This window comes from Sander vitreus, chromosome 15 (assembly GCF_031162955.1).
Source record: "Sander vitreus isolate 19-12246 chromosome 15, sanVit1, whole genome shotgun sequence".
Lineage (NCBI taxonomy): Eukaryota > Metazoa > Chordata > Actinopteri > Perciformes > Percidae > Sander > Sander vitreus.
The window spans coordinates 11,419,971-11,442,541 of record NC_135869.1 but is presented as its reverse complement, the minus strand read 5'-3'; the positions used below and the strand labels follow the sequence as shown (position 1 = coordinate 11,442,541).

Sequence of the window (22,571 nt, the reverse complement as noted above, 5' to 3'; positions counted from 1 at the left end):
TAACATAAGTGTTTGTTTTGTAAATTGTTAGCTCACCTGTTGGCATTTCGGCCCGGGCCCATTGCCAGCCTCGCGATTCACGAACATGATTGAAGCATGGATTTGGCAAAGGAAGGCATGAGGACGCACGAGCCGCTCTATTCTCCCTCTGATTGGCTAATAGCCCACTTGCTGCCTTCTTTGGTTGGGTTTGTTAGGTTAGGCGAGAGGAGTAAGACTGGTAGAATGTCAGGGTAAGCCAATCAGACATAGGGTAAGGCAGAGTAGGGCGGGACATGCCTTCGCCATCCTGGGGAAAAACCATTGACTGTAAAAAAAAAAAAAAAAAATACTTGCTCATGGTTGTGCTGCAGGTTGATACCTGCGCGAGCTAGTTTTTTGTAATCCTGCTTCTCATCGTTTTCCGAATAAATGTATCATTTAATTATGCATTGGAAAGGACTCTTAAACTCGCATTATCTAAAGAATATATAGACAATTTTGTATTAGCTTTGTGTCTGACAAAGACTGTCCACCTGCAGGTTAAAAAAATAACTAAAAACTGGTAAAATAAACAAAAGATGGCGGGAAGTGATTAATAATAATAAAGAACTGAACGTCACAATAAAACTGAATGAGATTACTTAACAGTTGTTATAGTTTGGTTCAGGGGCGGATTGGCCATCTGGAAAATCTTGCAAATGCCAGAGGGGCCGGACCATTTTTTTTTATGTGGGCCGGTCATTTTTCTTTTTTTTTAATATACAAATAAATTGTCTTTACAGGCCGACAGCGCATAGGACGGTTTTAATCGCTTGCGCGATTTCACTATGGTTATAATAATAATAATAATAATAATGATAATAATAATAATAATAATATTAATTATTATTAGGCTATTATTAAGCATTTGGCCAGTCGGCAACGGCCGGCCTGGTCCCGAGATGGGCTGACCGACCCAATCAGAAGTTACTCAAATTGGGACATTCAGTCAAAATCAAGCACGTCACCTTCAAACGGGATCTCAGTTTGCAGGGTTCAGACTGTACCGGACCCTCCCGGTGATCATGCTGCTCTGGGGGACCGGCTGCGCAGCGAGAAGCCGCTGCTGAAGGGCGCAGAGCTCTGACTGCTGTCTGTCCGCGCGGCCGTCTGACGGCATCAGTATTAAATTGATAGTTTCATTACCGGTTAAAAATGTCTCGTTGTCGCGTTAAATAGTAGTCCAATTCAGTGTTTTGGTAAGGTTGGTTTTAACACCTGATGCGAAGAGGAGTACACATGACAACCCTGAACAAGCAGCGTTGTTCTGCGCCGTTTTTCTGCTGTGCCCCATTCACATAGTGTCACGTTTTACACTATGTAGGGCAATTAATCCGCGGTTCACATATGCATGAACTGTGGTGATCCGTTACACTGTAGTCTCAACATCACTGATCATTTTTGATCAATAGAACGTAGAAAACATTACACTTCATAACGTTTTGTATCCATAACATGATTGTGTTATTCTACAATTTAGCAGTAAAAGTGGTAGCCTATGTAAGTCAGTCGTACATTTTTCAACTTGGGAGCAAAACATGCTCCTTGGGGGAAAAAAGACCATAAAGCCCTGTTCATGCTAATTAAACAAATGGACTTTGTCGTCCGGCCCATGTCCCGGATGTGAAAGCCCCCTTACTGGACTACTGAATATAATAATATTGCATTATATTAAGTGAAGGAGTTCAAGTACCTTGGGGTCTTGTTCGCGAGTGAGGGGACAATGGAGCGGGAGATTGGTCGGAGAATCGGCACAGCAGGTGCGGTATTACATTCAATTTATCGCACCGTTGTGACGAAAAGAGAGCTGAGCCAGAAGGCAAAGCTCTCAATCTACCGGTCAGTTTTTGTTCCTACCCTCACCTATGGTCATGAAGGCTGGGTCATGACCGAAAGAACAAGATCCAGGGTACAAGCGGCCGAAAATGGGTTTCCTCAGGAGGGTAGCTGGCGTCTCCCTTAGAGATAGGGTGAGAAGCTCAGTTATCCGTGAGGAGCTCGGAGTAGAGCCGCTGCTCCTTTGCGTCGAAAGGAGCCAGTTGAGGTGGTTCGGGCATCTGGTAAGGATGCCCCCTGGGCGCCTCCCTAGGGAGGTGTTCCAGGCACGTCCAGCTGGGAGGAGGCCTCGGGGGAGACCCAGGACTAGGTGGAGGGATTATATCTCTAACCTGGCCTGGGAACGCCTCGGGATCCCCCAGTCGGAGCTGGTTAATGTGGCCCGGGAAAGGGAAGTTTGGGGTCCCCTGCTGGAGCTGCTACCCCCGCGACCCGACCCCGGATAAGCGGATGAAGATGGATGGATGGATGGATGGATGCATTATATTTTGTATTTTAAATTGTTACCTGCCACCAGAATTTTGTGATTTCCTTGCCATAAATATAGACGTTTTTACCATAAATTGGTGCCCAAAAATGTATCAGAATGCAGGAATTGAAGTCTTTTACCCTCAGAATTTAGAAGAAAATTTAGAGAAAAAAGAGACCAGACTGCTTTATGTGTTCCCCTAAAGGCCAATTCTGAGCAAGGAAAAACCCTGAAGTATAATTACAGACAGCCATAAAAACATATTAAAATTGCAGAGTTAGAGAGTTAAAACAGATGAAAAGATGGAGAACCAGACAGACAATATGTACAGTGTCAACAGAGAGAAACACGGACAATCAAACAGACAGACAGTGACAACAAAGAACAACATACTGTAGAGAATGTATATAAACGGTATAAACAGGCAGTATGTGTACATTTGTTATAAACGTGTGCTCTTTAAAAAGTAGTAAGCATTGTTTGCCAGTTACATTAAATGTTTAAAAATCTGTTACATAAGGTACTGCTTATATTATTTCACCATCTGTACACAAATGTAATTAGTGAATGCACGTGTCCGTGGGTGGGGCTGCATGGTAATGTGGGCTGGTGTGACTACGGTGCCAGGGCTGAATTTTTGTCCCAGTCCGCCCCTGGTTTGGTTAATTGTGTAACAACTTTATTTAGTGTGAAACATGAAATATATGACTTCTTTTCTAAACAGAATGTCGTGATTCGTAAACAATGAAAATGCCTTGTAGCCTAATCATCTGTCCAACATTCTCTAATGAAAAAACATCGGATATATGACAAAGTGGAACTAGATCTGTGGCAGGACTTTTGTTTTGGTTAACAAACGTGTCACATTTTCACAATAAGCCAACAATATCACGACTACATCAAATTTGTTTTGGAAGTGCAGGACTAACAATATAGAAATGTTACTTAATTCTGTAGAATCTGTATTTATATTAGGTATTGTCAGTATTCTTATACACAATATAAGAGGCTATATCTAATTTGCATCTTGGGGCATCTGCTCATCACATTGTGCTTTCAGACTAAGTTCAGCAATCTGCTACAAAACAGAAACCCTTATTAAAAGTAAAGAATTACTGTAGATTGTTTTATTTTCATTCTTCTGTCAAACACACTCATTTTCAAACAAGCACACACACACACACACACACACACACACACCCACCCACACACACACACACCCACTCTGTCAGTCGATAACACAGTCTCTCTCCCAAATGAAATTTGCTGTGGTCTCAGACAGCTGCAGGGTTTGCTGGTTTCTTAACAACTTAATTACGCAAATCTCCACTTTTTCCACCGAGGTAATGAGCGTAGTTTTACAGGGATTAAACAGTCTCCAGGGTTGAAAATAAGGCCTCGTGCTTCAGCAATCTTATCTGCCTTTATCCATTCAGCCAATTTTCCAGCCACAGGATTATTATAGGGGGGAGCCTTGTTAGCCTTACCACATAATATTCTCTTTTTAATTTGCAAGGTATTAATGGTAAAACGCTTCGTGCAACACTCTGAAATATGAGTTTGAGTTTATTCTTTCTGTCGCAAAGTAAAGGCATACATTTGCCTTCTTGACTTGGCTTAACATTGACAGTAGATAAGTCATTCAGTTGAGTGGTGTCAAAGCAAATGCATGCAGATGACAAATTGAAGAATAATCCAAAAGTGTGTCTTAGTAAACCCGCCATTGACCACAAGAGCCTTAGATTCTCCAAGTCTGTTGAACTACTCGAGGTATGAATATCATTCTTGCAAACGTATTCCTTCGTTTTGTGTTTTGATGATGATGTCTAGACATGTTGCTCAAAGATCTCCCATAGGTGTTAAGTTAGGTTGAGATTTGGTGACTGTGAAGGCCAAAGCAAATTATTATCATTTTAATACTCACCAAATGTGGCGTTGGCTTTGTTTCTGAACTCATTTATTTAGGGTTTTTCCTTTTTATGTGTCACCCATCTATATATAAGTAGTACACTGTATGTGGATAAATGCACAGTATATTATATGTACAGTATAGAATTCTTTAAGGAAACTACTGCGCAACAACACATTGTCACTATTTTTTTTTATCATGTTCTAACTTTAGGGTGCATAGGTTTCAATCATATCACGTTCTTTATCAGCAGTTGTCACGAAATTGTAGATGTTCAGATTTCCAATGCCTTCCTACTTTATCAACCACGGCCGTGCAGTTCAGAGGATGAGATCGGTGAGTGCTGCTCACATATGCAGATTTCGGAGGTAACTGGTGGCATTGAGAAATGTCTTTGCAATTCTACTCACCGCCTGCTACTTGTGTTAAATTGCAGTCCACTTCCGTGTTTTGATACAGTTGGTTTTGACACTTGATGTGAACTGTACACAAGACCACATCTTCAAGTGGACCCGGGCTACACAGTGTTTACACTAATCAAACGTACTAGACTTAGAACGTTATCTGGTGGGGTTTACCTCTACGCACAGTCTCGGTTCTGGAACCATACTCCTGGATAGGGGTTGGACTCTTTTCTTCTCCGGAGTTGCCCAGGGTGTGAGGCGCCGGGCGGGTGTCGGGATACTCACAAGCCCCCGGCTGAGCGCAGCTACGTTGGAGTTTAACCCGGTGGACGAGAGGGTCGCCTCCCTACGCCTGCGGGTTGTGGGGGGGAAAACTCTGACTGTTGTTTGTGCATATGCACCGAACAAGAGTTCGGAGTATTCGGCCTTCTTGGAGACCTTGAGTGGAGTCCTGCATGGGGCTCCAGTGGGGGACTCCATAGTTCTGCTGGAGGATGATGGGGGATTGTCGTCAATTTCCCTGGTGGAGGTTGCTGAGGTAGTTAAACAACTCCACAGTGGCAAAGCCCCAGGAATTGATGAGATCTGTCCAGAAATGCTTACAGCTCTGGGTGTGGAGGGGTTGTCTTGGTTGACACGCCTCTTCAACATTGTGTGGAAGTCTGGGACGGTGCCTAAGGAGTGGCAGACCGGGGTGGTGGTTCCCCTTTTTAAATAGGTGGACCAGAGGGTGTGTGCCAATTACAGGGGTATCACACTTCTCAGCCTCCCCGGTAAAGTCTACTCCAAGGTGCTGGAAAGGAGGGTTCGGTCGATAGTCGAACCTCAGGTTGAAGAGGAACAATGCGGATTCCGTCCTGGTCGTGGAACAACGGACCAGATCTTTACTCTCGCAAGGATCCTGGGAGTATGTGTTTTGTGGATCTGGAGAAGGCGTATGACCGGGTGCCCCGGGAGATACTGTGGGAAGTGCTGCGGGAGTACGGGGTGAGGGGGTCCCTTCTCAGGGCTATCCAATCTCTGTACGACCAAAGCGAGAGCTGTGTCCGGGTTCTCGGCAGTAAGTCGGACTCATTTCAGGTGAGAGTTGGCCTCCGCCAGGGCTGCGCTTTGTCACCAATCCTGTTTGTAGTATTTATGGGCAGGATATCGAGGCGTAGTCGGGGTGGAGAGGGGTTGGAGTTCGGTGGGCTGGGGATCTCATCGCTGCTTTTTGCAGATGATGTGGTCCTGATGGCATCATCAGCCTGTGACCTTCAGCACTCACTGGATCGGTTCGCAGCCGAGTGTGAAGCGGCTGGGATGAGGATCAGCACCTCTAAATCGGAGGCCATGGTTCTCAGCAGGAAACCGATGGAGTGCCTTCTCCAGGTAGGGAATGAGTCCTTACCCCAAGTGAAGGAGTTCAAGTACCTTGGGGTCTTGTTCGCGAGTGAGGGGACAATGGAGCACAGCGGGTGCGGTATTACATTCAATTTATCGCACCGTTGTGACAAAAAGAGAGCTGAGCCAGAAGGCAAAGCTCTCAATCTACCGGTCAGTTCCTACCCTCACCTATGGTCATGAAGGCTGGGTCATGACCGAAAGAACAAGATCCAGGGTACGAGCGGCCAAAATGGGTTTCCTCAGGAGGGTAGCTGGCGTCTCCCTTAGAGATAGGGTGAGAAGCTCAGTTATCCGTGAGGAGCTCGGAGTAGAGCCGCTTCTCCTTTGCGTCGAAAGGAGCCAGTTGAGGTGGTTCGGGCATCTGGTAAGGATGCCCCCTGGGCGCCTCCCTAGGGAGGTGTTCCAGGCACGTCCAGCTGGGAGGAGGCCTCGGGGAAGACCCAGGACTAGGTGGAGGGATTATATCTCCAACCTGGCCTGGGAACGCCTCGGGATCCCCCAGTCGGAGCTGGTTAATGTGGCTCGGGAAAGGGAAGTTTGGGGTCCCCTGCTGGAGCTGCTACCCCCGCAACCCGATACCGGATAAGCGGACGAAGATGGATGGATGGATAGACTTAGAAGTCAAGTGTACTCGGATCCAGGCCAGGTCCTTGATGTGAAAGCCTCCTTTGTGTTGCTTTTCTTTCGTAACAAACTAAAAGCCTGTTTGAGTCTAAAGATTGCAATTTTCTCCCATTGTGAGTGAGCAACCACAACACTAAAGGGTTGAACTTATTAAAAAAGATGAATGTTGGATATTTCAGGCTTCTTCATCCAAAACATCAGAGAGTTAACAGTACTTTACATCAGAGGTGAGAAAGTTCTCTTTCCTATTGGGAACCTAAACCAGAGCAAACCACAGATAAGAATCTTTTTTTTTTTTTTATCTTTTAAAATCATGGGGTCAGACAATAGGAACTTCCTATACTATATGCATGAAGAGACTGAAGGAGTAATTACACTTTTGGACTATCTTAATGGATTATGAAAAATAATAAGCACTTACAAGTGAGATAATTAGGATGTGCAAGAACCAGAGTTGGCAAGACTGGGCACCGTTGATTGTTACCTCTGGCGAGAGGCGATTAAAGTTGAAGGGTGAATTATTCCAGAGTGTGAGCAGTAGCTGCACACTTGATGTATCCAAGCCCCCACCTCCTCCCCCTTTGTGAAGGTCTTAATTGGTTGATGTGCAGATAAAGGAAGGAGCAACCCCGTCTGCACACACACATAAAGATAGGCGGTTTCAAAGAGCCTTGTTCTGGTCAAATTAAGTTTCCCTCCAATTAAGAGTTTTATCATAAGGTATCTTAACTGTCTCCCATAAGCTCATGAACTTGACTAATGATGTCCACTAGGACCTGAACTGCCAACAAGGGTGTTAAATGCTACCCCCTGTTGGTGTTAAGACTAAAGTAACATACTGTATACAATGTGCATGTACTAATGTACTGCAGTAGTTCCCGACTTTTTTTTTTTAGCTTGGTCACCTATTAGAATAAAGTTTACTTGTAACCCCTCATTACAGCTAATGTATATACTGTAATGTATATATCTTCGCATATTCATATTTACCCCATAGTGGTTAGATGCTCAACTGCATTTGGTTGTTTTAGTGCTTGTACTAAGTACACTTAATTACAATAGTTCAATAGAATCAAATCTCTCTCATCTAATGGCCCGAGTGAGAGCAGTTTAATTAAAGATTTTTCTGTCTCTGCTTGTGAAATTTCAAGGATTTTCAGAGGCCTGGAAAGGAGACAGTATTAGCATTTCTCATTAAAGACAGATTAAAGACAATAGAAATATTATTTTGTGTAACATAAATAGTTGCCCTTATCATCAATTTAATTATCTTCACTGCAGTTTTTACCAACACTACTCTGACGTTTTGTAAGATGTTTAACAGAATAGAATAAAATCATTTCTGCTACAAAAAAACAGGTTTCTTTTATCAGAATGTTATCAAATGTTGTGAATTCTTGGATACTTTTACTGCCGGGTCTCTAAAGAAGGAGACATTTGCTTCTTTTTAAAGGGGTCACAAGCCAAAAAGGCCAGGAGCCACTGATCTACTGTAGTGAGCCCTAAGATTTATCTTGGGACCCCTCGTGTTGTGTCCTGAGTATTAGACAGTGACACAATTCTTGTTGTTTTGGCTCCATGTACCCCAAGACACTGGATTTCAAATGAATCAGTGGAAGAGGTTACAGTATTGACTTATTACTGTGTAACAATTTTGGCTCTGCTCACCCCATAACGGATGTAAGTACCCACAAATCAAGGTTGGTCTACCCAAAATGACAACAACAAAAATCTAGATGCAGATAGTTTGTTAAATACAATGCAGGAATGTGGACATGTAAAACCAAATCTGTCTGGAAGGCTAAATACCACTAGGCGTGAGTGAGAAATTTGGGTTAACAGTCCCTTAAAGGGTGTTTAAATCGATATCAAGTAACAGCGATGGACAAGTTGCCCCTTTTTATAAACTTTCCCCAGTTTTTTAAGCAGTGGGACAATGGCAAGGCTATGACTCCAACACTGTTCAGCCCATACGATGGATGTAAACACCATTTACTTTGAACTGAAAGTCATCACTTTAACCACAAAGTCAATGTACAGTATTTGAGCTCTAATGTGCATTACAGAGCAGAAACTGTCCAAATACTTAGACTGTATTGTAAACTGTACTTATTTCAGCCAAACAACTAAGCGCAAACAAACATTTTGGGATGACTGAAAATGCACCCTATTTCATCATCCCCATTCTCTCTCCTTTCAACATAAACCAGGCAATTTAAGAAGCTACGTTATACACTAAATGACAAAGAGGCAGAAGATTAACCTGAATCTTTTACAGTGAGGCTGGGTAGTGAAGGAGTGTGGATCCTGTCGGGAAAGCCTCCCTAAGAGCCTGTTAGTCACAGTGCAACTCCACCCTGATGCTCTAGATCTCCTCAGGCAGGGCTGGGTAAACACTTTTTTGGTCAAGGAATCCTCATGGGACCCTGAGACTACCTCCCTGTGTTGTGGCAAAATATGATAAATCTGGTTTTTAATTGAATTATGGGGACATATACAATGTGTATCAATGTGATATAGATAGGAGATGTCAATGTGTCTGCCTGGTGGGAGTCACAGACTCTCTCTCTCTCCTAGTGCTGCCTTCCTCAATGCTACACATAGACTCTCCCCCCTCGTGCAGTCCTCAGTTGCCGATATGCAACTGCAACAGCCACGGATGGCCTGCCGCTGTATAGTCGCAAAAGCCACGGCGGGCACCACGCCAAACGCCTTAAGCGTAGGCGTTCAAAATGCAAGATCAGCTAAATACTTCATCTACTGGAAAATCCCCAAAAGAGGTGGTCTTAGGCCTCAAAAGTAGCCAATTTACACGCGTGATCTGAAAGTGATCATGTGGCACTCCTCAGGAGGAGGGTCACTCTTTTGGATGATATAAGGCGAAGCTAGACAAAGGAATCTTTATCAAGCTTACCGGTACTTGTTCTGGGTTTTTCTGTTATCTTTCGTGCAGATTAAAACTTGTTTTTCACATCTGATTCTGACTCTGCGTGAATTTTCTGAGACCTCGTTCTGGGACTTTTTCAGAGAACTTGAAGAGAAGTTGACAAAGTGCAGCTGGCAATAAGGTCCGAGCCTATAAATCTGGTCTTGAACACATGCAATCCCTGCTTGAAAAAAAAAAAAAAAAACCTCCGATACACCTCTTAATTATGGTAAACAAGCTGGGTCACAGTGTATCTACTTCACTCTCAAGCACAGAGAAACAGACAACTGAAAATGGAGGGCAAGGACAAAAACCTTGCTCTCATTTGGCATGATTAGCAAATCAATGCTGTGTAGATTAGTTGTTTATTTCAAGGTCAGTGAAGTAAAGTGCAACAATGGCTTACACTGAAAGTCAAGGGAGGGGGTTGCATCCCTAATACAAACACAGACAATCTCAGACTGATTATATCGTTTATGAGAATGTAAGACATGAAGCAGGAATCAAACCGAGCTGATTTTTGGAGCTTTTGTAATTAATTAATGAGCATGTGTTGGCTTCGAGTGACGCTTCAGTGATGCACAGAAATGACACAGTAACAACAAATGAACTCCTCTGTGGGATTTATGAACTGGATATCAAACACAGAGGAAAAAGAAGAAAAGAAAGACGTCTTTACAACATATACACAGGTTCTTCAGTGTCACACAATTATGATTTCAAAGAGGTGATGTTGAGAAAACAAAGGATGACATGTTTACTGTCGTCAAAATAACTCCACTCAGCGGAGACAGTCTGTACAGGTTTGCTGACGTAACGTCAAAGGCTGTAGGTGTCCTCGGGTAACTCTCCCAGGAGCTCGTCCAGGTCATCATCTGTAGATCAGACACGCATAGAGAGGCAACAATATGCAAGAATGTGTAATTCACATGGTAGAAAACTCAGAAATCATAACCTGCCTGGATTTGTTGTTGAAAATGATCGTTTTCAAGTAAATATTAGGGCTGAGCGATTGTTTTCAATTCGAATTCGCTATTTGAAAGAATGAGATTAGCTACTCGTGAAGACCACGATTAATCAAATGTGAAATATTTAGTTGAATGTTTGGTTGCAACATTTGATTTAAGAATTTTGGATTCCTCTTTTCATCATTATATTTTGTTTTTTCATAAGGCAAATGCTGGAATAATACACATCACAGATTGTTTACAGCAATGTCCTATTTTCAGTGGATTTTTTTATTTATTTTTTATTACTTTATTTAAAATGAGCGTAGAAGGCGCAGTATGTACTGTAGCCAAAATAAATAATTGCAAATCGAATCGCTCAAGTAAATATGTAACCCTAATTTATTTATTTTTTTGGATACATTTTTTGTTATTTTTTAGCACCATTTATCATACAGATATACAGAACAAATTCCACAATACATGCCAGGTAATGTCAAGTGGTGAACCTAATTCTTTTTTTAAAGTTTTGCGCATTTTGGCCTTTATTAGACCGCACACAGTACAGAGGTAGACGGGAAATAAGCAAAGAGAGCCCCCCGTCTGGAAATGAACTTTGTGGTTGAGCTTGGACAGTTTAATGTTGTTCTGTGTATAGATAAAATCAAAAGGTAGCGTTCAGTGTGTCTATCTAAACAATGCTCAGTCTCTTATACACGTGATCGGCTCTGAAAATCACCATCAACTGCAACAGAGTTGCAATTACAAGAGCTGTCCAGACGGTCCGGAAACGGGAGCAGTTAACAAAACATTAAGACGATCGTGTTACCTAAATGTGGTCTGGGTCAATTTATCAAGAGAAAGAAAAAACACACATTTCATTTTAGTTTTAAAAAGTCTATAGCCAGGCTTTCTGTCTAAAAAAAAAAAGGATGTAATGGTCCTTACACACCCAAAAAAACAGTTGGATGGATGAAAAACTATTTTTTTTGCTATTGTTAGACTTTGCTAGCAAAAGATGTAGTAAGATGGCGCCAGAGGAAAGGCTACCTAAATCAAAAGGGTTCATCCTCTGCACGGTAATGGACTGCATTTATACTGTCTAGCGCTTTTTACCATTTTATCTCTCAGTTATCCATCCACACTAATGGCAACGAGGTCCTTAGCCAAAGCTGTCAAGCTCAGCTCCACACTTTGGCTTCACTTTCATCAGTCTAACTCACTGTCAGCATCCTATATTAATGTAATCGGTTTTTTTTTTGTCTTTTTTTTTACTTTAGCTTTAGACTTTTTTTTTGATATTAATGAACGTCCGTTACATTCAAACCATTGCCAAATGAGTTGCTACAAAGCTAATTAAGACTATCAGCTCCACACAACTCTCTGCATTTCTTAGTATAACTATGTTCAGAAGATTGTGGCGTCCGGCGACTTTCGCGCGCAGAAGCTCGAGTGAAGATAATTACCTCTTCTGAAGAGTTCATCATGTTTTTTTTTAATCCTCCGTGTCCTCCTTGGCTACTAGCAACTGTGTGGAGGAGGGGTGGGGGCTGTGCGCGATCACAGAAGGCTTGTATCATGTGGACGCGCCGACAGTTTTGTTGTCATTACTTGGTCCCTAGAGTCTCTAAATTTAGAATGGGAGCCAGAGCCCATCTAGGAACTTGGTTCCTAGAGTCTCTAAAAGTAGAATGGGAGCCAGAGCCTTCAACTACCAGGCGCCACTCCTGTGGAACCAGCTCCCAGTCTGTGTTCGTGGGGCAGACACCGTCGCCACATTTAAGAATAAACTGAAAACCCTCCTCTTTGATAAAGCTTATAGTTAGGGATGTGGCTCATAATCAGTCGCTCCGGATCTCATCTCTCCTGGCGGCCTCCCAGGATACTGCGCCATGAGACTCAGCCGCCTGCCAACGTCCATCTTCTTGCTCGACACCGATGCAGTTTGCCGGGCTCGCCCCCCTTCAACACCGACTGACCAGCCGTCGTCACAGAAGAGAATTGCTACCGCGTGGCAAAAGCTTCTGAGGGATGCAGTAGTCAGACGGTCCGGTGGCCTACACTGCCTAGATCGGCCAAACGACAACGTTCCTCAAATACAATCTCCCCAACCGAATGCTTATAGTTAGGGAGTGAGGAGTTGCAGCGTATGCCTAGACCGGCGGGGCAGGGTGTATAGCTACAGACACAGCACCCCAGCTTCCCTCTGCTTCTCCTCATAGTCATCAGATCTACCTATCATATAATCAATAATATAGTGAGAGTAGAGGGAGGCAGGAAGTACAGCCCGTTCCGGCAGGGGAGAGTTCAAGCCCGATCCGGCACCTCTCTTTAGCCTGCCTCTCTTAGTTATGCTACTATAATTCTAGACTGCTGGAGAATTTCCTTCCTCCCTATGACACAATGAGCTGCTCTTTCATCTCCCTTTTCATTTGTTCCTTTTATGTGCATCCTTCTCCCAGAAATGCTTGTTACTAACCTAGCTCTGGGGAGTTTACTCCCCGGAGACCTTATGTTTCTTCTTCACCCAGAATATCGCCTTGGATTAGGGTGGCACCAAGACCTGGGTCTTGGGTGCAGCTGTCGCTAGGGACCTGCTACACCCTGCTACGCTCTGCGATTCCCTGCAGTGTCCGGCTGCGTCCTATCGCGTCCACCCATGCTGTGCTGTCCCACATTACAACCCGTAACGCCCTGCTGTGCCCTACTATGACATGAACTACTACGACTACCAGTGTAGTCACTGTTCCATTATCTTTATTGTGACTATTACTACCACTGTTCATCACACCCCCAACCGGCACCGTCAGACACCGCCTACCAAGAGTCTGGGTCTGTCCGAGGTTTCTTCCCGAAAGGGAGTTTTTCCTCGCCACTGTCGCAATAGCTACCGCTAATGCTTGCTCTTGAGCGAATTATTGTAATTGTTGGGGCTTTGTAAATTATAGAGCGTGGTCTAGTCCTACTCTATCTGTAAAGTGTCTCGAGATAACTCTTGTTATGATTTGATACTATAAATAAAACTGAATTGAATTGAATTAGAATTCCTCATGGGGGCGATAGAAACTACACACTATAGCTTTAATTAAAAAGAAAATTCCCCCTCCTCAATATCTATAGTCTTTTCTTATTCTTTCGGATACGTCTGAGTGGAATTTCTGATCTTTTGATGGATCAAAGTCATTAGTATTCATCTTTTGGGGACGTTGATTGCTTTTCATGACAATCCATTTAGTAAAAGTGTCTGGAATATGTTGACTGATGGACAGACATTAAGGTTGCCTGGAGCCATTTCACATGCCGAACTTGGCTCGTCTCCCATGTTTCATATAATTATGAGACGAATAGGAGTTGGCGGCTGATCAGACCAATCGTGTCATTTTATAATACAGTTTCAGCCTCTGCTACCTTGTATCGTGAACCATCATGTGCATCTAGGTTTTTTCCATTTTACTGACTGAATAATAAAAAGAAAATGAATCAAACTGAAACCTTTGGTTAGTTGCAGTTTTAGTGCAGAACAATGCAATCAATCAAGTTTTGCTGCAGATTGGGTTTGGGTCAGCGAGTCAAATGTTAATGTCTCAAAACATTACCAGAAGGTGTTGCTGTTCCATTCAGCAAAAACTTAATTTTACTGGAGTCTGACAGTTGGCAACCCTGGGATGTGACTAGTATTAATCTCTCTCTCTGTCTCTCTCTCTCATTACAAGTGTTATTACATATTAGAGGTAGGGCTTTGACTCCAAACTTCGATATTCGAACAAATGTATTTATATTAGGCAGCCCTTAATATTCGAATTTCGAACCTGTTATGGGCATTCTTTTTTTGTAAATGTGTTTGCTTGTGAACGTTGCTTTCAATTCAGATTCCGAGGCTTTTTCATGCATTTCAAAATGTAACTCTCGCTCGGCCGTAGCGCGGTAGCGTTGCATTTCCTCCCCGACTCATTTCCTGGTTCTCCTTCTCCATTAACAACATGAAATCAAGGACAGATTTCACCGTGGTCAGAAAGAACAGGGGAGATACTTTGTTTCTCTCACAATGACTCTAGAGTCTCTACTCGCTCTGAAGCTACCGGTAATCACCGTCACTCTCTCACTCTAACACACACACACACACACACACACACAAAAAGTCTAAACATCAGACCACTTACGTAGGCTACGGTGAAATATCAGACCTTCCTGTTGAAAGCATACTGTTTGTATTTAATCCAGGGTCTGACTTTTAATTAAAAAATTGTTGTGGCAGTGTGTTTTTCTTCTGGAAACATCATTGCACGCCTACTGACTGATACACTGCCCTCTGGTGGACAGAACATATACGAAGTTTGATACCAATATCAGCCTTACTGAAGGCATTTAATGGTCAAAATATTATTAATAAATATTTGAATATATTCGAATATTAACAAACAAACAAACTTCAAATATGATTTTTGGGCAAAAGTCAAAGCCCTAATTAGAGGCCCCACCTGCATCCCAGCCTGAGTCCTGTGCTGCTGTGTTCCCAGAAGGCTCTCTGGGGGCTCTGCTGGAGCCGCCTCTAGTGTCTCCTGGGGCTTTAGGGTCTTCGCCTCCCTCTGAGCATTTCCCCCCCTCTAGTCCCTCGTCATCCTCCTCGTCAAACATCAGCTGCATCCGGGAGACGGGCTCCCGGAGGAGGGCGGAGGGAGGCCGAGCGGGTGGCCGCAACATCGGCTCCTGGATAGCAAAAAGAGACAATGTTTTGAGGGGACAGCTGACAGGTCGACGGAGCTTTTCTGGATGACAGATTTAACATTTGTTGGACTGTGCCTGTTTTTTAGGCCGCCAGTTGCGGTGCTCACCAGGATGAGCGGGGGGAGCTGAGCGGAGGACAGGCTGACTCCATCGGGGGCGTAGATCCTCAGCAGGTTGTTAGGGCGTCACGTTCAGGTAATGGTTACGATGGGAGGGGGAAAACACACCCACCTGTCCACAGAGAGCGAGCCATACATGGGTTTGTGGCCACTATATATTCAGGTTACGCAAAAATACTGAACTGCGGTTACCATCATTAAAGTTTGAAGAAAGGGAAGCGGGGAGTCTCACTTGTTTGAGCAGGAGTACAGCTCCCACCTTCAGCTCCTCCACTCGGTCCTCCAGGAGACGCCGATGCACTGTTCCCTGAATCTCCCCTTCAGTCAGATAGATTAACAACAGAACTATGAGCCAATCCCAAAGAATCATTTAGAAACAATAAATGGTTACGTCCAAGATGTCCTTACTTTCCACTTCCTATACAACTCACATATTGGTTTATGGGGGAGAAACACAATAGCAAAAAATTAAAATACGTGTTGATCTGCAAAATTAAATCTTATTAAAGATGCTATATTTAAACACCTTCATCCGCTTTAATTCTAGACTTTTTAAACAGAATACTCCAACGATTTAGCAGTGCGTAACACCACCCCACTCCTCATGGACAACTTTAAAAAAACAAAACAAGCCGTTTTGAGAATGTCAATTGTGTTCTGAGAAATGTACCAAACCGACTGAAAAACTAACACCAGTGTGCACAGAAAATAGAGCGCTATGTGACTGTGAGGAGACATTCACTGAATATGACAAAAAGTGTATTGGATTAACAACACTTACTATACCTTTTAGCCATTCAATTTGGTGATTTAATTATCCTGCCGATTGATTAATCGGCTACATTTTCAACACTATATAGTCATGACAGGCTGACAGCAGATTTGGAGATAACCACCTGCTGGAGACAAAAGCTGGAAACCTTCCAGCAGGTGGGATGCACATCACTGACAGAACGCTCCCTCGTGGTGTCACAGACACTTCAAACCCACCCACTGCTAATCACTGCCCATCTACTGCCGTTGAGTCACTAATAAGCACTTGAGTCCTGTGTTGAGTACGACATCCACTCCTAAGTGTTTAATCAGCACACCACGTGTGGCTGCTCTCTGGCGGCCACGGCAACCGGCTAATCTCAAGAGGAGCAGGAAAGGGAAAAGAGGGAAAGGAAAGAAGAAAGAGGCTTCCTGCTGTCGGGGCAGAACAGAGGAGTGTGGGTACTGCATATATATGCACGGATACCTGAGTGTGTAATCAAGCGTGTTTCTGCAGCTGAACTCTGCTGTTGTACCACGTGGAGCTCAATCAGGCGACTGCTCAGTGAGCAAATGGCAACCAACTCTCTCTTCTGTATTGCAAATTGATACACTATATGCTATAATGAGCCAGTGTGTGTGTGTGTGTGTGTGTGTGTGTGTGTCCGCCCACTACCTGTTGGGTCTTTAAACACAACCTTGGCATCGGCATGTGTGTGGATGATGCTCTTCAGGAGCACGGCCATGTTGGGCACTTTGTTTCTCGCCAGCTGTTTCAGTGCAGCCTACAATGACGAGGGAAAACAACATATCAGCGTGAATCAAATTACGCAATGTTGAAGTAGTTCTTTTGAAAACAAATCATTTAGATAAATGCCTGTTAAGTCACTATCAATCGTCGAATGAGGTAACAAAATTACAAACTGGCAGTGCACAGTTAGTGACTGGGAAGCGGACCTGCAATTACCGCTTATTGCCATAGGTGCCGCCAAAGCGAACAAAAGAGACAAACTTCAAGATTGTAACTTTCACTCAACACTAATGCAGAATTATTTGAGAAGTAGCATGTAAACATTTTAAGAGGTGTAACGGCTGAGTAATCAATTAACTGAGTGTCTGAAAATGTATCTGCAACCATTTAGATAATCTGTTAATCTTTTAAAAGAAAAATATTGAACATTTAAAGCTGTTTTTTTTTCATATATGATAGTAAACTAATTATTCTGGGATTTTGGTTAGATAAAACATGCAATTTCAATACATCAGCCTTGGGCTCAGGGAAACTATAATTTCCTTTACTATTTTATGACATTTTATAGACAAAATGATCATTCTCAAATTAAAATTGATCATGACATAATTGCTAGTCGAAGCTGTTAACATTTTACTCAAGCTGGGAAATTATCAATAAAACTGTAAGAAAATAAATACAATGCCTAAACTCCCAGTAACAGTTTTAAATTGTACATGTAACATGTATTTGTTTGTATTTCCATCTTCTTAAATGTGAATATGTTCTAGTTTCTTTACTTCTCTAGGACAGTAAACTAAATATCTTTGAGTTGTGGACAAAGCAAGACATTTGAGGACGTCATCTTGGGCTTTAGAAAACACTGATCGACGTCTTTCAGCATTTTCTGACATTTTACAGACCAAACAACTAACCGATTAATAAAAAAAATAATCGACAATGAAAAGAATGGTTAGTTGCAGCCCTACAGTGATCTACTGCTGGGATCCTCCTCTCGTTCAGCTGCATTGGATGGAACATGTTATTGTTTAGTCGATAGAAGTGGGGAGGGCTGTGTGTTAATTTGTTTATTCATGCAAACAGGGCTTTTGGGAAACTGAGGTTCACGTACACAGCTTAACCTGATTGAGCTTAGCCAGAATCCTGCCACTGTCTCTGTGCATGTAGGTGCGGCCTGTGTCAACACAACCTCCGACAGAAACCAACATGTTTAAGCACTCGCAACAACGCAATACTGGCGAGTTATTCCACAGAGGACAGAACCCGGGGAGAGCAGAATAACAGCAGACTCATCATTAGAGTGATTGATGAGTGACTGTACTGTTTATAATTGCAAAACTCCTCTGGTACTGCTCCTCCATTTGTCCTGATTAGGCCAATAGACCTCCAGCAGTTATGATGGAGGATAAATAAATAAAAACAACTTGCTTGACCTAAATAAAAACTTAGCACAAATGCTCGAACTGGACTGAAATGGGAAATGTGTTTTAAGGAAGGCTTCTGCGTTGAAGTTTACGTGTGTAAGGGAACAACAAAAACATGTGCACTGGTAACAGGTCATCACCTTTCGGAGCACCATGACCACACTGTAGGAGTGCAGGAAGCATGAGGGGTTCCTCTCATCCAATCCCATCTCTGCCTTCATCGCTGCCCAGGCACCGCCGCTGAACTCATCTTCTTCAGTCTGCGAGCTGGAGCCCTTTGAAATCGAGCAACATGACATCATGACTTTGCGTAAACATACACGCCACTTTTACCTGTACGCATTTTGAGCTATCCACATGTATGTCTACGCTGCATACAGCGGACGGCAGTCTGAAACGTTACAGCGTAAACATACACGCCACTTTATTATTGCGAGGCTACGTGTTATCGCGAGGCTACAGTTTGGTTTAGGAAACGTGAAACGCGGATTGGGTTTAGGAAAAGAACAAATGTGGAAAGGAAACATCACACGCGGGACACAAAGGAAACGTCACACGTGGGACACGATCCCCCCCCGCTCTCCTGGGTGAAAGTCCTGTGTTTTACCTATCCTCCACCCCGGCCAATCTCCCTACGCGGATTTTCGCCCTTTCATACGACTCGCTACGGCGTCAATTCACACACAAGGTAATGTTAGTCAATAGAGGCCAATCGGCGTTGATAAACACTAAACGCGAGTACGCGTCTTGATAACACGCCAATAATGGCATACGAATTGGCGTGTCATACATACGCCACTTCATGAGGTCGGTCTGAATCGAGTCAAACTGTTTATACACTCACAAAGACCAACAGTTACTGTGCACACCTGGCTTAAAAATATGGTTGGTTTTGAAGGTCCAAAAAGAGAAAAATTAAATAAAAATTAAATAAAATTAAACATCAATGCATGTTCCATCCATCCATCTTCATCCGCTTATCCGGGGTCGGGTAATGTTGTAATTATGAAATAGTGAAACCCTCAGATTTTTCTATGAGCTGCTGTCGGCAAGACAACAAAAGTCATGTTGGAAACAATGAAAGTCTTGTCAGCTGCAGACAGGAAAATGATTAGTTATTGCACCTCTGCTCCACATACAAATGTGCCTTTATCTTTGATTTGGCCTGACTTTGTTTGGTCATTTATTGTTTCTCTCGATGTAATAATTTGATAAAAACATCAATTCTGTGAAAGCAAATTCTTCTAGTTTCTACGCTCACTTATTCTGTTCTGTGCTGCACAGAGGCGGAAGCTATCCCAGCATGCATTGGGGGAGAGGCAGAGGGGAGGGCCGTCATGCCGCCCTCCGCTGCTACTCCTCCGTTCTTCATGGGTACTTGTTTCCCGTTGATGATAAAAACAAATCTCTCTTGTTTCAGAGACAAACACTTTCAAACTTCAAAAGGAGGAACTTCCCAGGAGGACCTGAAGGCAACACTGAGTGTAGTTCAGTGTCGATTTGACCAGCCACAGGCATTAGGAGGAGAAGTGTGTGGAAATGTCTACTCATTTACATTAGCTGAAAGAATTAGTCGATTAACAGAACATTATTCTGTAACTATTTTGATAATGGATTAATCATTTTTAAAGTAAATAAACAATAATTCACCGGTTCCAGTTCCACCAGTGTGGATATTTGCTGGTTTTCTTTGTCTTCTATAATATTAAACTTCACAATTGGGTTTGGGAAATTGTGACGGGCAATGTTCTACTATTGTTTTGTGCATCTCTCTGTCTGTGCTTTCATTACCTGGCTTGGCGACCGGGGTACAGCACCGTGAGCAGGAGTCTGTGGAACAGAAACCACGATGTCGTCCAGGCTCTGACCCTGCGGCTGAGAGAGAGAGAGAGAGAGAGGAATTCAATGATCACATGGCACCACGGCGGAAAAACAATAGAAACCGATAGATTTCCATTAAAGCTTAGGTGGCAAAAACCACAGAGCTGCAGCGTAATTTCTAACCGTGAGGTTGAGATCACATGAGTTCACAGCTCTGGTACTTTTCGTTTCAAAAGGAGGCAACATCAACACACTGCAACCAGGCAGATACAAACAGGAACTGTATATGGCAGAGGGGGGAGCGCCGGCGCCCGATGAAACTAACCTGCTGTGGCAGGAATCCAGCGGGGCCGGGGAAGCGCCGGGTCCTGAGCTGGTGAGGCTCAGAGCGAGGCCTCTTCTTAGGAAGCTTATTGGAGGCTGATACCAACTGGACCAGGCGGTTGGTGAGGACCGGTGTGTGAAGGGGATAAGGGCTCAGAGAGCTCACACAGGGTGAGGAAGAGGACGCTGGGGAGACCGTCTCAAAGAGAACGCGGGCCTGAGGGGAGGGTACGGGAGATGCCCACGGTCTGTGAGGCCTGTTTAGTGTCCTGGAAATGGGGCTGGGGGCAGGAGAAGGCGCAGTAAGGCCAGGAAAAACACGAGGACTCTGTGGAGGGGCTGGCAGGCAAGCAGGACGGGGATTCAGGGATCGCAGAACAGAAGTGGAAGAGCTCCGAGGAGGTAGGTCATGAATAGATGAGCCAGAAGCCTGGCGTGCTGTGCTAAAGTCTCTGAGGGTCCGATTAGGTTGTGTCTGACTCGCTCCACAGGTCGGGGGGCGCAGCGTTTTGGCAGAAAATGCAGGATTGGCCGCGGGCGCAGGTGGGGTTGGAGCACAAGGCTGCTCCATATGGCCGTCAAACTCATCCAGGTCTGCCAGGTCAACATCCCAATCATCAAAATCATCCTGAGCCACGCTGGGCTTCCCCTCGGTGTTGCAGTGACTCTGTTGTGATGCCAAATGAGGCTGAGAGTTATTCAGTGTGGGAGGGCGGGGCTGAGCGCAGGAGGAGGGCTGTCTCAAACCCAGAGCAACAGTTTGTCCAGCAGTAGTGTGCGTGCTGCTCCTTGATGCTGTGCCATTACACAGGGCGGCCGATCTCTCTCCAGTTTGCTGATGGCAGTTTTTCTCCGGCTCTCTGTGAGCAACAGAGGAAGCCCGCAGCGTGCAGGATGACACAGCAGCTGCCACATCGGCTGGTCCAGACGCTGAGCGGACAGCCCAGTCTGTCCCGAGCAGGTCCTGGGAAACACACACATACACACACATACACAGTGTGAGAGAGGGGGAACAGAAGGAGGATCATTATGTTACAGAATGTGAGCAGCCTTTATTAACAGTTAAGTAAGATCAGGTGTGTCGGAGTCTGCTGGGATTCACCTCATCATCAAAGTCCTCACCAATGCTGAACAGGCCCGTTAATCTGCAGGTCTGTAACAGAGGTTAACAACCGATGATTAAATGTCTTCACATCATGTGCAGCAATAAAAGTCCAAATGCGATTTAACGGCTGAAACTAGTTTGTTACCTATGTGCATTAAACGCCTTGGTAGCATAGCTTAGTTAGCTCAGATTGTTTTTATTTGTTTGCTGGATTGGTTCACTTACCATCGCAGTCATGAGATATCGCGATGAAAGCTGTATTTAATCAGTTCGCACACCAAACTTACTGAGACATTGGATGCCATTCAATCACTGCGTATAAATATTTGTTGTAGTTTGGCTCCCATATTTCTAATTTAACAACAAAACGCTGCTAACCAGCGAGCTAAATGAAAACTGTAGGTGGGCTGAGCTGCTGCTTGGTACCGCGCCGCCACGTTCAAACACGACGTAATGACGTAGGATGTGTTTTACAAAGAGTGTTAAAACATAGCGTGACGATTCACTCCTACTCCCAAATATCTTCGTTTTTCTTTTCTTTTAGCTAAAGTACATCGATTTTACTGCTTTAATCCTTAATTCCTGTGTTAAATTAAAACTATTTCTAAAACATATACTTAATCTCTAAAAGAAAGGGAAATGAGAGGACAGACACTAGAAATAGTCTACCTGTGGAAAAAAAAAACATAAAACTAAAAAACTAAAGCCACACTTGTGCCACCACCACAAACCATGTCACCATCAAAAGTGAGTGGACTCCCTCCAGCACACCCATGACACCCCTATAATAGATGCCACGGCCAAGGAATGATATCAGTTCCTTTACATCTTCTGGGTATTATTTTACTGGGTCACTGCAGCAAATCAAAATCCTATCAGTTTTACATTCGGAAGGACAGATTATCCTAAAACAATGTACCAGTAATGGCTGAATCATTTTCCAAACATAAATTAACATTTTTACGTTTTTATATAACCATGTCACACTGCATGTCCAAATTCAGTATTTCTACAAGAAGTACATGAC

The 22,571-nt window shown here is 43.7% G+C and overlaps 2 protein-coding genes across 2 annotated transcripts in view; both read right to left on the bottom strand.

Annotated features, from left to right (window-relative positions):
• Positions 1-103, bottom strand: part of asic2 (acid-sensing (proton-gated) ion channel 2) — a 410,215-nt gene extending 410,112 nt beyond the window's left edge. Inside the window, exon 1 of the mRNA XM_078270169.1 lies at positions 37-103. The gene's annotated coding sequence lies outside the window, so the exon portion shown is untranslated. The remainder of the gene's footprint in view (positions 1-36) is intronic.
• A 9,931-nt stretch (positions 104-10,034) lies between these two features.
• Positions 10,035-21,973, bottom strand: hrob (homologous recombination factor with OB-fold). The gene is given in 11 exon segments (XM_078270129.1): positions 10,035-10,450; positions 15,001-15,229; positions 15,355-15,429; positions 15,431-15,478; positions 15,599-15,684; positions 16,796-16,904; positions 18,435-18,569; positions 20,086-20,169; positions 20,441-21,403; positions 21,542-21,592; positions 21,770-21,973. Coding segments are annotated over 11 exon segments (1,848 nt in total). The 5' UTR covers positions 21,782-21,973; the 3' UTR covers positions 10,035-10,394.
• Between the last annotated feature and the right edge of the window lie 598 nt (positions 21,974-22,571).